This window comes from Anser cygnoides, chromosome 3, assembly GCF_040182565.1.
Source record: "Anser cygnoides isolate HZ-2024a breed goose chromosome 3, Taihu_goose_T2T_genome, whole genome shotgun sequence".
Classification (NCBI taxonomy): Eukaryota; Metazoa; Chordata; class Aves; order Anseriformes; family Anatidae; genus Anser; species Anser cygnoides.
The window spans coordinates 109,547,879-109,561,462 of NC_089875.1; the positions used below are offsets into that span (position 1 = coordinate 109,547,879).

The following is a 13,584-nucleotide window of genomic DNA, read 5'->3' on the forward strand; positions in this document are numbered from 1 at the left end:
GAACTCTCATTTATATATTTTTCTGTACTAAATTAAAGTGTCACCATGGTTATTATGGAAGCTTCAACAAACAATTACAAAATAATGATTCTGATGATACACTCAACATTTAGTTTTAGGTGTACAGAATACAAATTATTAATTCCAGAAGCAACTTCAAAAATCTTAGGAAAACTGGATCAGAAATTGCTTAAGGAATTTTAAATATACAAGGAAAAAAACCAAATATTGTTTTCATTTTTCATAGATTTTTTTCTATTCCAAGCAGCAGAACCCCTCTTTCCACAGCTTAGCTCTTTGCATATTTTAAGAAAGTCTCAAATGCCTTTATTTTCACATTGCATAAACTACTCTTAAAGACATGCTGGCAAGAAACATTTTTATTTTACACACAATGACCCCCCAGTGAATTCTTTGTTCCAAAGAATAAGTTATAAAAGGCTTGAATGATCACTTACAATTTTCAGATTATCATTAATTTGCCACCAGACCGATTTAGTGGATTTACATGCTGGCCCTCTGCCACACACAACAAGCAAATTCCTACGTGACAAGGCATCGCAGAGGTTGCATGGATGGCAGCATTAAAGTTACTGTGAATACAAGCCTGTCCATCAGGAACTATGCTTCAAATAGCTTCTACCAATAGTTTCTTGCTGCTGACAGCTTGTTTCTGCTGCATTCAAAATAACCTGGATGCTGTCCAAGCAAAAATAATAGAACTCTGGAAATATCTAATATTAAAATCTTTATGAGTTAGTTTGCAAAAACTGGTATACTGTATTGTGAGCACAAGCTAAACTATTTTAAACTTTCTTACAACCATCGCTAGTCGAACAGAAAAAGATGGGAGGAGAAAAGAAGAACCAGGGCTCCGCCATCTTTTCCCTTTCTCTGGAAAATTCATGACAACAAAACCTCAGGAATAACACAAACTCCACGTTTTCTTTGAACTTAACATCTCCAACAAGACAACTGCCCAGCTAACAAACATTTATCTTCACCCTTCACACAGCAATCATGACCAACAACATAGCACCAATACAAGGCCAGAACATGACTTCATACACGCTCTTGTATTTGTATGAAGCTTATCCCAAAGGTACCCCAATTGGCAAAATGTACCTGAGAGTTGGAACTGCTTCCGTTGTCATCCCTTCTGAGAAAAAGAATCCTCTGTATTCAATAAATATGTGTGTTTTATTTATATATATATATAAATACACACACATGCTTTCTTTGTGCTTATGTGCCGGTATGTGTTCATGTATCCATATATATATATATATATATATATATCCTCCTACTTACACATATACACACCTATGTGTAGACAAAGACTAAATTCATACAGTTTTACATCTCTGAGCAAAGCCCTACAGGAATTCTCTGATGTATGATACAGCTGAGTTTAAATCACAGACTAGGGGTATTAGCAGGATGCCACTCTGTCCCAACGCACATCTTAACAAAACTTGCAGGGACTTAAACCACTGCCAAATTTGAAGCTTGCCAAAGTGATTAGACATTACAGGGCTTGCGAAACATATATATATAGAGAGAGAGATTAGAAGAAAGACTGAAAACCTGAAATCAGAAAAAAAATGGATGATAGTATACAACTACACACATTTTAAGGATGAGGTCAGAACCTCATGGGGTAGTTAGGCTAGTAGTAACATCTCTCAAAGCACACAGCACACCTCACAAGATTACAAAAAGAGATCAGTCACTTTTCTTATCATCACAAAATGAGTACTAGTAATAATTCATAAAATCTGCTCACCTATTCAAGACAAAGTTTTACACTAATACATGTATTTAGTGTATTACAGCAATCATTCAAGTTCTCCAAGTGACCACTGCCTCCTTCACTATAGTGAGTTGTAGCACAGCTTATATCGCCGAAGGCTTAACTACTACATTCTAAAACTCTAGAAACCACCACAAAGAGCAGTACCAGATCAGAACGCATTTTGTTACTACTGAGCCATTCCTAGTTGCTATCACCAGCTGGAAAGAAAAGAAGTCTACTTCAGTTTTCTGTAAGTTACATATTTTGTTCATCTACTTAAAACTGAAATCATGCATATTTGGCAAAATACACAATGTACCTTTTCTTTAGAAGTTCTCTTATTGATATGAGCTGATAGACAACCATTCCTCTAAATAAAATGTATTTCAGAGAATCAGAGAACAAATTCATTTAATCTTTTCTATGCCTTTTCTAAAACAGTTTTTTCCTTCGCTCCCCTTGACACAAATTCCCATATAAATCTTTGGAGATAGAACTGATGTTTAATAGCCCAGTTTCCGGTAGGAAGGTAGCAGTTCAAAAACTAAACCTGGAATCTAAAATTTCTTTTCTTCAAGTCCCCAAACCTGAAATTTTGATCTCAGAGGCACCCACTGAACTGTAATCAAACAGTTCCAATTACTCAAGTTGGAGCAGGAAGCATTACCAAAGATTTGTCAATTAACATCATTTGCCGTAAGAAAGTAATGAATGTGTTTTACTCTTTGCCTCCCTCTCCCCTTTAAGACACAGGCATCACAGGCTTTCAGAATGTAAGATAAGAGATCATCTGTACAGACTTAAAATTATTTTTGCATTGAGAAAGTTTGAAAGGTACAAAATATAAATAAATGCATCCTCATTTAAACTTGCTGATACCGACCTTCTCTGATTCACAATGTCATTATATTAAAACAGTACCATTTACCTGTAGAAACATCACATACCTAAAAATAGAGAACTGTATACCTGTAAAACAGATACGCTGTTTTTCACTAAACAGTTGAAATGAAACGGTATGGATTACAAAGCAAGCCTCACTTGAAACTTTGCAAGTGATTTAATAAACTCATTTTTCATGGCAGAACTTCCCATAGAGTAAAATATAACACAGATCGCTTCAAAAGACAGTAACAGCATGTAAATATTTAAATAGTTCATTTCTTACACCAGCAGGAGACAGCAAAAAGAAAAAACAAACAACTGGAGTTGTTTTGTTTTGCTTCTAAAAAGTGAAACTGTTTCAGTTAACAAATTACCAAGTATAATCTATAAAATCTAGAAATTTCGAAAGAAAACAGAGTTCTACCAATCCCAGAAACTGAAGGTGAACAGTTACATATCAAAAAACTCTCATGATCCTGTAATACTAACTGCTGTATAAATAATGGCACAGGATCTGAACAAATGAATATATAGGGATATTAACACTGGGTTGCAAATGTCCTTTTAAATATGTTATTTGATAATATACAAGAAACCTGCAATATTTTTTCCTTTACAATGTTCATATCCCTGTCGGCCCTCAAATAACAATTTCTGGTTATTTACAGCCAACTTTCAGATTTTAGATTTCTATTCTCTACTGAGCAGCTCCTTTTAGAAATACCACTTTTCTTGAAAACTGCAGCTACTTCTATCAAGGCTACTTACCTACATAGGAATACTTAAAGCATTATGTACTATTCTCCACTTTTAAACCTAACTATAGCTTCTTCTAAAGTTACTATATAAAGTAAATCCAGAAATAAATACACATATACCCATACCTTCTGTAGTTGGAAGTAGGTTTTTTCCTTCACTCTTGGTCTCTGTCAGTTTCTCTGTTCTCAACAACACTTCTGCAAAGCTTTCCACAGAATTGTTCTGGTATGTGCCATAGCTGCTTTCAGACTAGAAGTAAAATAAGGTAACTGATGCATGAGCATTACAGTCTACAGTTATGTTTAGTTCACTTACATCAGATACACTTATTAACCTGTGTTCCTGCATTTGCTTTCATTTCTGTTTAATTATTTTTTCCTACTATTGCACAAAATTTCAAGTCCTTGCAAGTCAAACAAACAATATGAAACCCATATTTTTACTTAGCTAGAATATCTCAACAGAAAAAAAAAAAAAACACAATTCTGTAACAGAAACTTACTTCTGCAACATATGGATCAGCAATTAGAGACTCATAAAATGGATGACAGCCTTGCTTTTCCACAGTGGCATTTTCTCCAGGCCCACTTTTTAACACATCTCCAAATTCTTGGCCCTGGGAAAAACAAGTATAGGTGTGCTGTAACAAAAAAAGCTCATTACAAAGTCTTTAACTGCAATTCAGAAGGGAAGCACCTGTAAATGGAAAGATCCCTGAATTCAACTGGGATCAAGACAAGAGTCATCCTAAATAAAGCAACGTTGAATCAAGCTCAGTATTGAGAGAGAATCACGCTCAAAAGCAGTATTAGAGCTTTGAATACAAATAGACAGTATGTAAAGAGTTGACTTCACTGTGCTTTATTCCCCAAAGTTCTGAAGTTCTGCGAAATTTAAACTATGCCTTCACACTACGCTAAAAAATATAAAAAAAAAAAACAGATTAGAAAACAGAAACAGGAAACACCTTTAGATGGATTCTTTCATTGTGATTTGCTTGAAAACAGTCCCTTGTCATCTCTAGCTAACATCAATTTGAGGTCTTCATTTGTCAGGTGTGTCTACAAAGGAGCCTTGTTTTTATTCTAACATAGCAGTGAATGTGTAAGCATCTCGAGACATAGCAGCAATCCCTTACATGTAACGGTCGAAGATAAGTTAGTGATCTTTTCCACCACTGTCCATCACTGACAGCATGCAGCATGGCTTTTGTAGTCATAGTTGTGTTAGACAACACCTTCATGGTTTTTGTTGTTGTCCAGTACAACAAATCGGCAGACTGGCTAGAGGAGACGGCAGTTTCATCCTGTGAGCATATCCAACACACAATGGCAGGCGTTAGACTCATGCTTTAATTAGATTAAAGACCTAAAAGCCAAAACACATTAGTATACACACACTATGTTAATAACTTATTTTAATGTTCATTAATTTAGGCAACAGATGTTGTAAAAAAAAAAAGTTAAAGTGACTTAAGTCTCAATCTGCAGTGAATAGCATGATCAGTAGAACATTGTGCCCCTTGTATAATCTCATGTGTCCACAGATACCAGCTGTGTATAATTCCAAAGTTTATAATGGTAATGTTATACATAATTGTTGAGTACTTCTATTAAAATAGCAAACCTATCTATAATACATGAGGAGACTGAGCATGCTAAAATGAATCATCACTAATTCAAGAAAGCTGACAGAAGAGACAATCTTGTATTAATAGAGGTAGTGTTTATTGAGATGAGTTCTCAGTATAATATGCTTTCATCACACAGCCTTCACAAACTTCACTTACAACAGCAAACAAAGCTCAACACACTTAAGTCAAAATAGCATCCTCACAAGACAAAGGTGGACAATGTAGACACACTCCACCCCTTGTCCCTTCATATCACAACAAAAAATCCTCACAGTTCAGTGGGGAAAAGACGAAGAGATGTAAACATTCATCTCCAGACCAAGAGACTAAGTATTAAGATTTGAAATTCTGCAGTGAGCACTTCCAAGGTACAAATCTAGCAAGCCTAACAGACTGCAAAAAAGAATCCAAGATCCTAGCCTAGCCTATTCTCAAGCCTGAGCTGCTTCTGCAGCATATGCACGTTGTCCTGCAAAATGTGTTCACTCAGCCTCAGCAGACTCACATTAAAATCAGTTAAAGTAGAGGACGTTCTGCAAATGGAGGTTTCCGCACCAGCTCTTCCTCTTGTAAAGCATTTAATTAATACTCAAAATACCCATTTTGGTTGATCTGTGCTAACTATTCCAGCCATGAAAGGTTCATGTCCATGGCATGCTTTACAAAACCTGCACATTAGAATAGAACCATAGCATTAGCATGCTAATGTAAATACTGCCTTCAGCAATATAAAATATAAATATTCCCCTACATACAGTAAATTTCAATAGCTTTACCTCCAATGCTTCTTCATAACAGTTCAATTATTCATTTCCCCATACACCAAAGTTTACAGAAATAGGAGAATTCTACCTGCATAACTAATAAGTGAGTGGGAAATATTAATTCACAGCTTACTAACTTGTGACAAAATTTCAGACATCAAAGCAAAAGGATACCAAGTTATGCTCAAGTGAGCGATGCCCCACAGGAACTTAATTGACAAAACATCTGTTAGCTTCAAAGTAAAATTTCACTGAAGACACCCTTATTTTTAGTACCCATAATTGTATTATTCACTGATTGTAATTGTATTATTCACTGCCTTAACCTGGTCATTAAAGTAGCAGGCCCATTTTACGTCTTTCTTTCCTCTAAGACTTCAGCATTTTATTTATTTATTTTTCAATTTTCTCTGAAATTATTTTCTAAATTTCACAGGAACACCACTAGCCAACTAGACGGGAAATTTCAGCTCTTCACCAAATGAACAAAGAGCAATATAATGCTCTGAACTCTGATGCTCTCTATATATGAGCATATATATATATATATTTTCTGGTGTATTGGGCTTAGTTCATTTGGTTCAGAGCATCATATATAGATGCTTATACATATATATGCTTATATATATATATATATATGAGCGTCTATATATGATGCTCTGAACCAAATGAACTAAGCCCAATACACCAGAATTTTTACTCCTCTGAAAAGTAAACAGCAATATAATAGCCTAGGTCTGGTGACTTTTTTTGAGGGGTGGGGAGGGGGAAACAATTAACAGTTCTTGTTAATCAACATTGTGTTTTTTTGTTTAGTTGGTTTAATTGTTTTTAACAAATCATTTTTGTTACTTGCACTAACTAAAGGTTTTTGCTTCATATTTTAAATGTTATATAGAGAACACTAGTTTCTCTCTCTGGTTGCTTCAGGACTCTTAACTTATTCTGAGGATTAACTGAGGAAAAACAAACAAACAACTCAAAACAATTTTTTCCCTTCCAAGTTTTCAATTGCATTTGAGAAAATCATTTTTAAAAATAAACCTCCTTCAGTAGAGTGTGTGCTGGTATAGTTCAACCATTATCAGAAAAACTCTGGTAGTGATTTATTGATTTTACTAAATGGAACTTTAACCATCATTACAATATTTTCTGCACAAATAAAGAATTGTGTCATCTGAAAAGCCATTCCTTCGTGTACCTAGAACAGCAACATTTACCATAACTCTCTGCTATCCTGAATAAACCTCTGATAAACTAAGTTTCTTAAAGATTATTGAAGATCTCATTTAATAGGATAACTTTAATTGTATCCTTTAATTATGACTTCAGTATGGTATTATAGCTTGGGGATTTTGAGGGAAATTATTTTCTTATAGCAGCTAAAAAAAAAGGAAGGAATTTAACTTTATGTAAAAAAGACTCCGCCAACAAATGGTAAATTATCAAGATAATGTAAAAAAAACAGCTAAAATACTAAAATATAGCTCCAAACAGTCTAACCGAGGGACAAGAAAGCAAAGCTAACTGTTTTTGTTTTTAAATAAGACACAGAACAGTGATAAATTAAAACACCTGCAACATAGTTTTTGTCTGTTTTGTTTTTAATGACAGTTAGCCAAGGTGCAAGGGTCAAAACATGCAGAAACCATACTCTTAACACACCTTATGAGTTAATAGTCTTGTGAAGAATCACAGAATCATAGAACTGTTCAGGTTGGAAAAGACCTCTAAGATCATCTAGCCCAATCTTTAACCTAGGACTAAAGCCCACCACTAAACCATGCTACCAAGTTCTACATCTACACATTTCTTGAAGACCTCCAGGGATGGTGACTCAGCCACTTCCCTGGGCAGCCTATGCCAACGCTGCACAACCCTTTCAGTAAAGAAATTTTTCCTAATATACAACCTAAACCTCCCTGGTGCAACTTGAGGCCACTTCGCCTCGTCTTATCACTTGGTGCTTGGGGGAAGAGCCCAATCCCCACCTCGCTAAAAGGAAACAGATGTTAACATTAAAATCTGTTATTGTTAAAGAAAACCTGCACAGGCTGACTACATAAAAGGTTACCTAAAGGTTTTGTACTTACACAAAACGAGGTGGAACAAACTCTACTTATTAGACAAAACATCAAGTCTTAGCTTTCCTTTTCATCTTTCACTTTCTAGTACTCCCATCAGAAAGCAGGAATTTAAATATTTTTACATATGCATCCATGTATACTGTACATTCCTGTTTTGTGTCTTGAAATGTGTTTTTTGTGTTTTTTTTCCATTTTTGTACAACACCTCTATCATGAACCTGTCTACATCAAAACTCCTGTCCAGTTCAGATAAATTAAAACATAGATGAGAAACTACAGAAAGGATTCAGCTCAAGATTATAACCTTCTGGTGTCACTGGATGTCTACGGTCTCACTAAGTCTATTACTGTCATTGCAAACTAGAAAGTAATTCAGCCTTAAGCAGAGACAATGGATTACATTCAGCTACTTAAACACAGGCTTTGATGACTGTCTGCGATACATGGCAGTAATTAAGATACCTGCCTAACACTCATAGATCTGACAAGAGGACCTAGACTTTTTGGGTCAGTAGCTAAAGGACAGGAAAGATGCCTTAGGACATCTCAAATTGTTGGTATCTGTAATTAAGTAAGTGAATCAAGCACCTAATGGCTGGTTAGTTGCATTATTCTCTGTGCCTCATTGATTAAATTGCCAGCAGCAGTTTACACAGTACAAGTATGGAGTTCCACCTTGAGATCTTCTCTTCCTCAGCACAAGACTTCAGTGACACTAAATGAACTTAATGAATAAAATACCTTCAAGAATTACAGCTACCTCTTTCTATGAGCATTCTAATTTAGTTGATACAGAATTAAAACCAGTATATTTACTAAGCCACAAAACAGAGCTCCAGTTAATCTCATGCATATAAATGTGTGTATATATAAAGATTTATGTATCATAACTATTTGAAACTGCAACTATTTTTGCCCTGAAGTTCCACAGATTCCAGGTGGAACATTTCCCTGAGTACACTACAGAAGTAAAACATTCCCTTATCATTGCTAATCAGCAATGATAACAGCAATGATAAGGATGCATGACACACCAATTTAACGTACGCGAGTATTTAAAAAGATTCCAGATCCATTGCATGGGTCCAAAAAGAAAAGATGCTAATTCTCAGTTAGTAGGAACTTTTTTTTTCTTTTAAGCAGCATTTAAGAAAAAAATTCCTATAATTTCTAGAGAAGAGTATCTTCAAATCATTTCTGCTCTCCTATCAAAACTTCCTTTCCAAGGAAATTTGAAACTATTAATTTATCTTGTGCTACTGTGACAGTATACAGTAATTAAACTTTCACATTCAGATATGTAAAAGATAATGATTTTATTTATAATGGACATAACGTGTGTTTTAAGTATTAAGCAGATCAAGCACAAAGTCAGAGCTCATTTAGAAGGCAAGATTTACAGTGGTTATTGTTTTTACTGCTTATATAAAACACAGCATCTCACAACTAAGAACTATATTTTAATCTAATAATGTTAGCAATAATATTTTGAAATGCTTTTAATGAGTCAAGACCTTATTTTTTCTCACTGAGATAGTTTGAGCAGCACAAGATGAATTGTTGAGGCACTTGAAGCACACTACAAAGAGAACAAATGGTAAGCATGAAGGAAACTTAATAAGCAAAATATTCTGCTACGTTGGAGTCATAGTAGCTTCAAAAGGATAATTTCTCCAGTGGTTCCACTGAGTTCCATCACAAGTGACAAGCTGGGTGCTTTGGTCACGAAGTACATACTAGTGTAAACGCATTAGTTCCTACAGAATAATTACATGCATCTTTACTGTAGCAGTCAGGAATTTCCTACAAAGACTTACTTAAATCAATATGACAGCTATGTCACGTGACACATTTGCACATAACTTGTGAAGATACGTAGCCAGCTGCTATCAAGATTCCTGCAAGTTTCATGAGGAAAAAAAAGGTTTGGAAAAAAAAGAAAGAACCTTAAAACAACAAAGATAAATGAGTTTAGACATTAATAGGGAGTTCTTCCTCTACATCCAAAAAAAAAAAAAAAAAAAAAGAATAATTGAAAAGTATAACCAGCAGGTGATGTGGGCTGGTATCCCAGGAAAATGGCAGTGGCAACTAACGATCAGTATGAGAAGAGGCAGAAAAAAGATCTCTAAAGCTATTATAAAAAAGGTTGATCGATTAACAGGTAGGTATTTTCAAAGTAACAGAGAAAGGGATGTCCAAAAACATATACCTTAATTAACCTTAGTTAAAAGGAAAATTATGTTTTGAGCACTAATTTGAAAAGTTATCGGTAAGTAAGAAAGAACATTTGTGAAGTCCTTGAGAAAAGGATGTTTTAAGTCAAAACGTAAGTAAAGAAAGGAGTAAAAAGAAAGGGCAAAAAGATGTTATAGTTTGAAATTGTGTGCGAGACAATGAAGGTAAGAAGAAGGAAGAATTACCTGACGTGCAACTACAGCGATTGCAGTTATGGGATTCAGTTACGTCAGAGACAGAGTTTTTGAACATACTGCACTTCTAACATTTCATATGTCTATAAAAAAGGTAAGTTTATACAGTGCCTAAATATTATTGGCTATGTTTCCTCTTGTGTCATTGCAAACTACTGTAAGAAATGAAAGAAGCTATAATTCCCATATAAATCAACTGGGAGAAGACAATAAGTTAAAATTAGCAAATACACAGAACTCATTTCATAGTGTAACATTTTGACTAGAAAACAAAGCTGTATTACAAAAAACAACAAAAACTCTCAATGCTGCACCATACACATTTGCCCAGTCTGTGTGCAGACTTCCAACTGTAGACAACTAACCACAACAAAGAGGAAAAAAAACAGAAGAATGTATATTGGATGAAATAAGAGTGAATAATTTTCTAAATGCAAATTCCTCACTATAGTTAAAATTGCTTCAGATATATAAATTGAACTGATAATGAAGCTAATTAGTGAGTTTACTCAAGACTGATAAAACCTTAAGTGTATTTCTGAACTCATTTATATGCACATACAATTGTTCTGTCACAACAAACATTTGATAGTACTAGAGCATATTAAAGATGATGTGTGACAGACTTATCATGTTACAATTTGTTAAAATATGCGTCCATGCCCTAATCAAAAGGCTCCACAATTTTATTAACATTTATTTGACAATCTTGCTCTCAGATAAATGTATTTACCAATTCCCAGAAAATAAAATGTGTTCATGCTAATAAACAGACCTCTTCTTCATGGCAATGATTCTAGATATCTAGATACATAAGGTAAAGGTTTACCTCACTTACTCTGAATGCTGTTTTCAGTGCTGTTTCACTTTCCTGCCTGTTTTGTTACTTTTATATATATATGGAAATATGTATATGTATGCGTTTACATATACATTTATATGAAACATGCATGTATGTATACACAAAAATATGCAAACACAAAATACATACATACACAGAACTTATGTTCCCATTCCAATAACATGGCAGGGACTTATTTATTATTTAGCTACACGGTGTTCAATACACAAAATGAAAAGACTAACATGTTCCATCTACAGCTATCATTGGTAAAAACTCCTTTAATGGAACAATGACAATAAATGGGCTGCAATTTAAATATCTGCTCAAAAAGCCAAGCTATACAACATGAACCTACTTCCTACTCTTCCTACCTTCTTCCTACTCTTCTCTACTCTTCTTCCTACTTTAAGGTTAACATTTCTCCCCTCCCACCCTGAGATTTGTTTATCATCTACAGGAAAACTTGAACAGAAAAGATTAAAGGGAAAAATAAAGGGTCTAAACTACATTAAATACCTATTTTTTCAAAATAACTTTTTAATTAAACTTAGAATTTCCAACTCTGTAGAGACTGAAAGAGACGTTCGTTTCTTTCAGAAACAGTAAATAGCGTCATCTTTGAAGAGAAAAATTTAGCCCCAATCGTACATGTACAAAATTAGATTTCTTAAAATTATAAACATGAAAGGTAAAAAAAGAATAGTAAACCTTTTCCTTCCCCCTGCGCCTCTATTCTCCACAAAGCTCTAAGTGTTGATGTACCTTCTAATCTTGCACATAATAATTATTTCACCTGCAATACCTGAAAGTCAAAAAATGGTGAAGACACCATATACACCATGATGCACAGTAAAAAAAAGTTTAACTCAAGATGTTTTTGAATTAAATGCATAGCCCAGGATAATTTTCAAATGTTTTGCTTCCCCCCCCCCCCCCCCCCCCATGTTACTGCGAAGATTGCCTGAGAAGAAGCAACAAAAATCAGAACAGACTATGCAAAAATATATAAGCAAAGGTAAACCTAAAATAATCTAAGACTGGAAATTAGTAGCCTTTAATTAGTAGCCTTTAATGCTGCATATTTTTTGTATTAAACAGGTAGATGATGCTCACACTCAGATTCAGCTCTTCAACATAATACAAAACACAATTGTTATTACTTTAAAAACTCTTTAAAGCTTACCTCTGTATCCTTACTGATCAGCGAAGAAGGTATGGAGGTATTTACATTCTCATCTGCTTCTGAAGGAAGCAACTGGTAATTCACAGCTTGATAAAGAATCTACAGAGACAGAATAAATATAATCCCTTACCAGACAAATAATCATTAAGAATTATAATTCCAATGTCATAGGAAAGTCAAGAAATTCTGATGCAAAAACTTCCACGACAGAAAAACAAGAAGTGAGGGGATAGAGGAGGCAGGGAGAAGAAGAAAACATTTATTTAACATCCTCTCACTCTTGTAGTCCTTAGGCAAAATGACCTTCCCTTCTGTGTTTTTTGTGCAACATTTTTCCGCACAATGTAAGAATTGTATTTTTTTGTTTGATTGATTGTTATAGTTGTTTTGTTTGTTTGTTTTAAACTACCTATAAGTTTCTGTACAATGTCAGCTAAGAATTTCCATGAAAAATACTCATTATTGGAACTATGCCTCTAAGGTGATGGGCAAGTGGAGAGAAAAGTGTCACATGAACAGAATTTCTGCAGGTCACAGACTAATGAAGTTCCACAAAAGACAGTTACAGTCTTTTAGTATCACCTGTTTACCATGAACTTCTGATAAAGATTTTTTGCATTTATCTACCTACATACATGGAATGGTTTGGATTGCAAGGGACCTGAAAGATCATCTTATTCCAACCTTCCTGCCATGGGCAGGGACACCTCCCACTGGATCAAGTTGCTCAGTAAGACACGTACATTGGACAGAACACAAGGTCATTAATGACGAGTGCTGAAAAAATTGTAATTTGCTTTTGGAGAAAGTAATTGCAGAATAAACTGATTATGCATTCTTTGATGGAAATCATGACTTGGGCTTGGCTTCCTTGGGCGAGTACCAAATAAATTATCACTGAATGTTTGTGACAAATCCTATTGCACTAACAGAGAAACCTCAGCAAGCAATTCAGTATCAAGTTTTGTGAATAAAGAAGAGAAAATCTTTTCCCTTGGAAAAGTACGATGCAAGAGGGTAATAATCAGTGGTTGAGCAGCTGTACTGCATTACAACTAACAGGAAAAGAGGCTTTTAGAAGGAACAAGACAGCAATACAGGGGCAATGAACTGAGAGAAAGTTTAACACATTTTTACTTTATACAGCACCAGAAGTTTATGTAACTTCAAATTCTAATTCTGCGTATAGGTACATAAGAGAG

General features: G+C 34.6%; 1 protein-coding gene across 4 annotated transcripts in view; it reads right to left on the minus strand.

Annotated features, from left to right (window-relative positions):
* Positions 1 to 13,584, minus strand: part of NBAS (NBAS subunit of NRZ tethering complex) — a 188,347-nt gene that overhangs the window by 99,708 nt on the left and 75,055 nt on the right. For 3 of the 4 annotated variants that reach the window (XM_048071263.2, XM_013172651.3, XM_048071264.2), the window contains exons 35-38: positions 12,383 to 12,481; positions 4,578 to 4,745; positions 3,942 to 4,055; positions 3,565 to 3,688 (exon numbers count right to left, since the gene is read on the minus strand). In XM_048071263.2, the coding sequence (XP_047927220.2) occupies positions 3,565 to 3,688; positions 3,942 to 4,055; positions 4,578 to 4,745; positions 12,383 to 12,481 (505 nt within the window). The remainder of the gene's footprint in view (positions 1 to 3,564; positions 3,689 to 3,941; positions 4,056 to 4,577; positions 4,746 to 12,382; positions 12,482 to 13,584) is intronic. The other variant, XM_066994950.1, reaches the window with a different exon arrangement.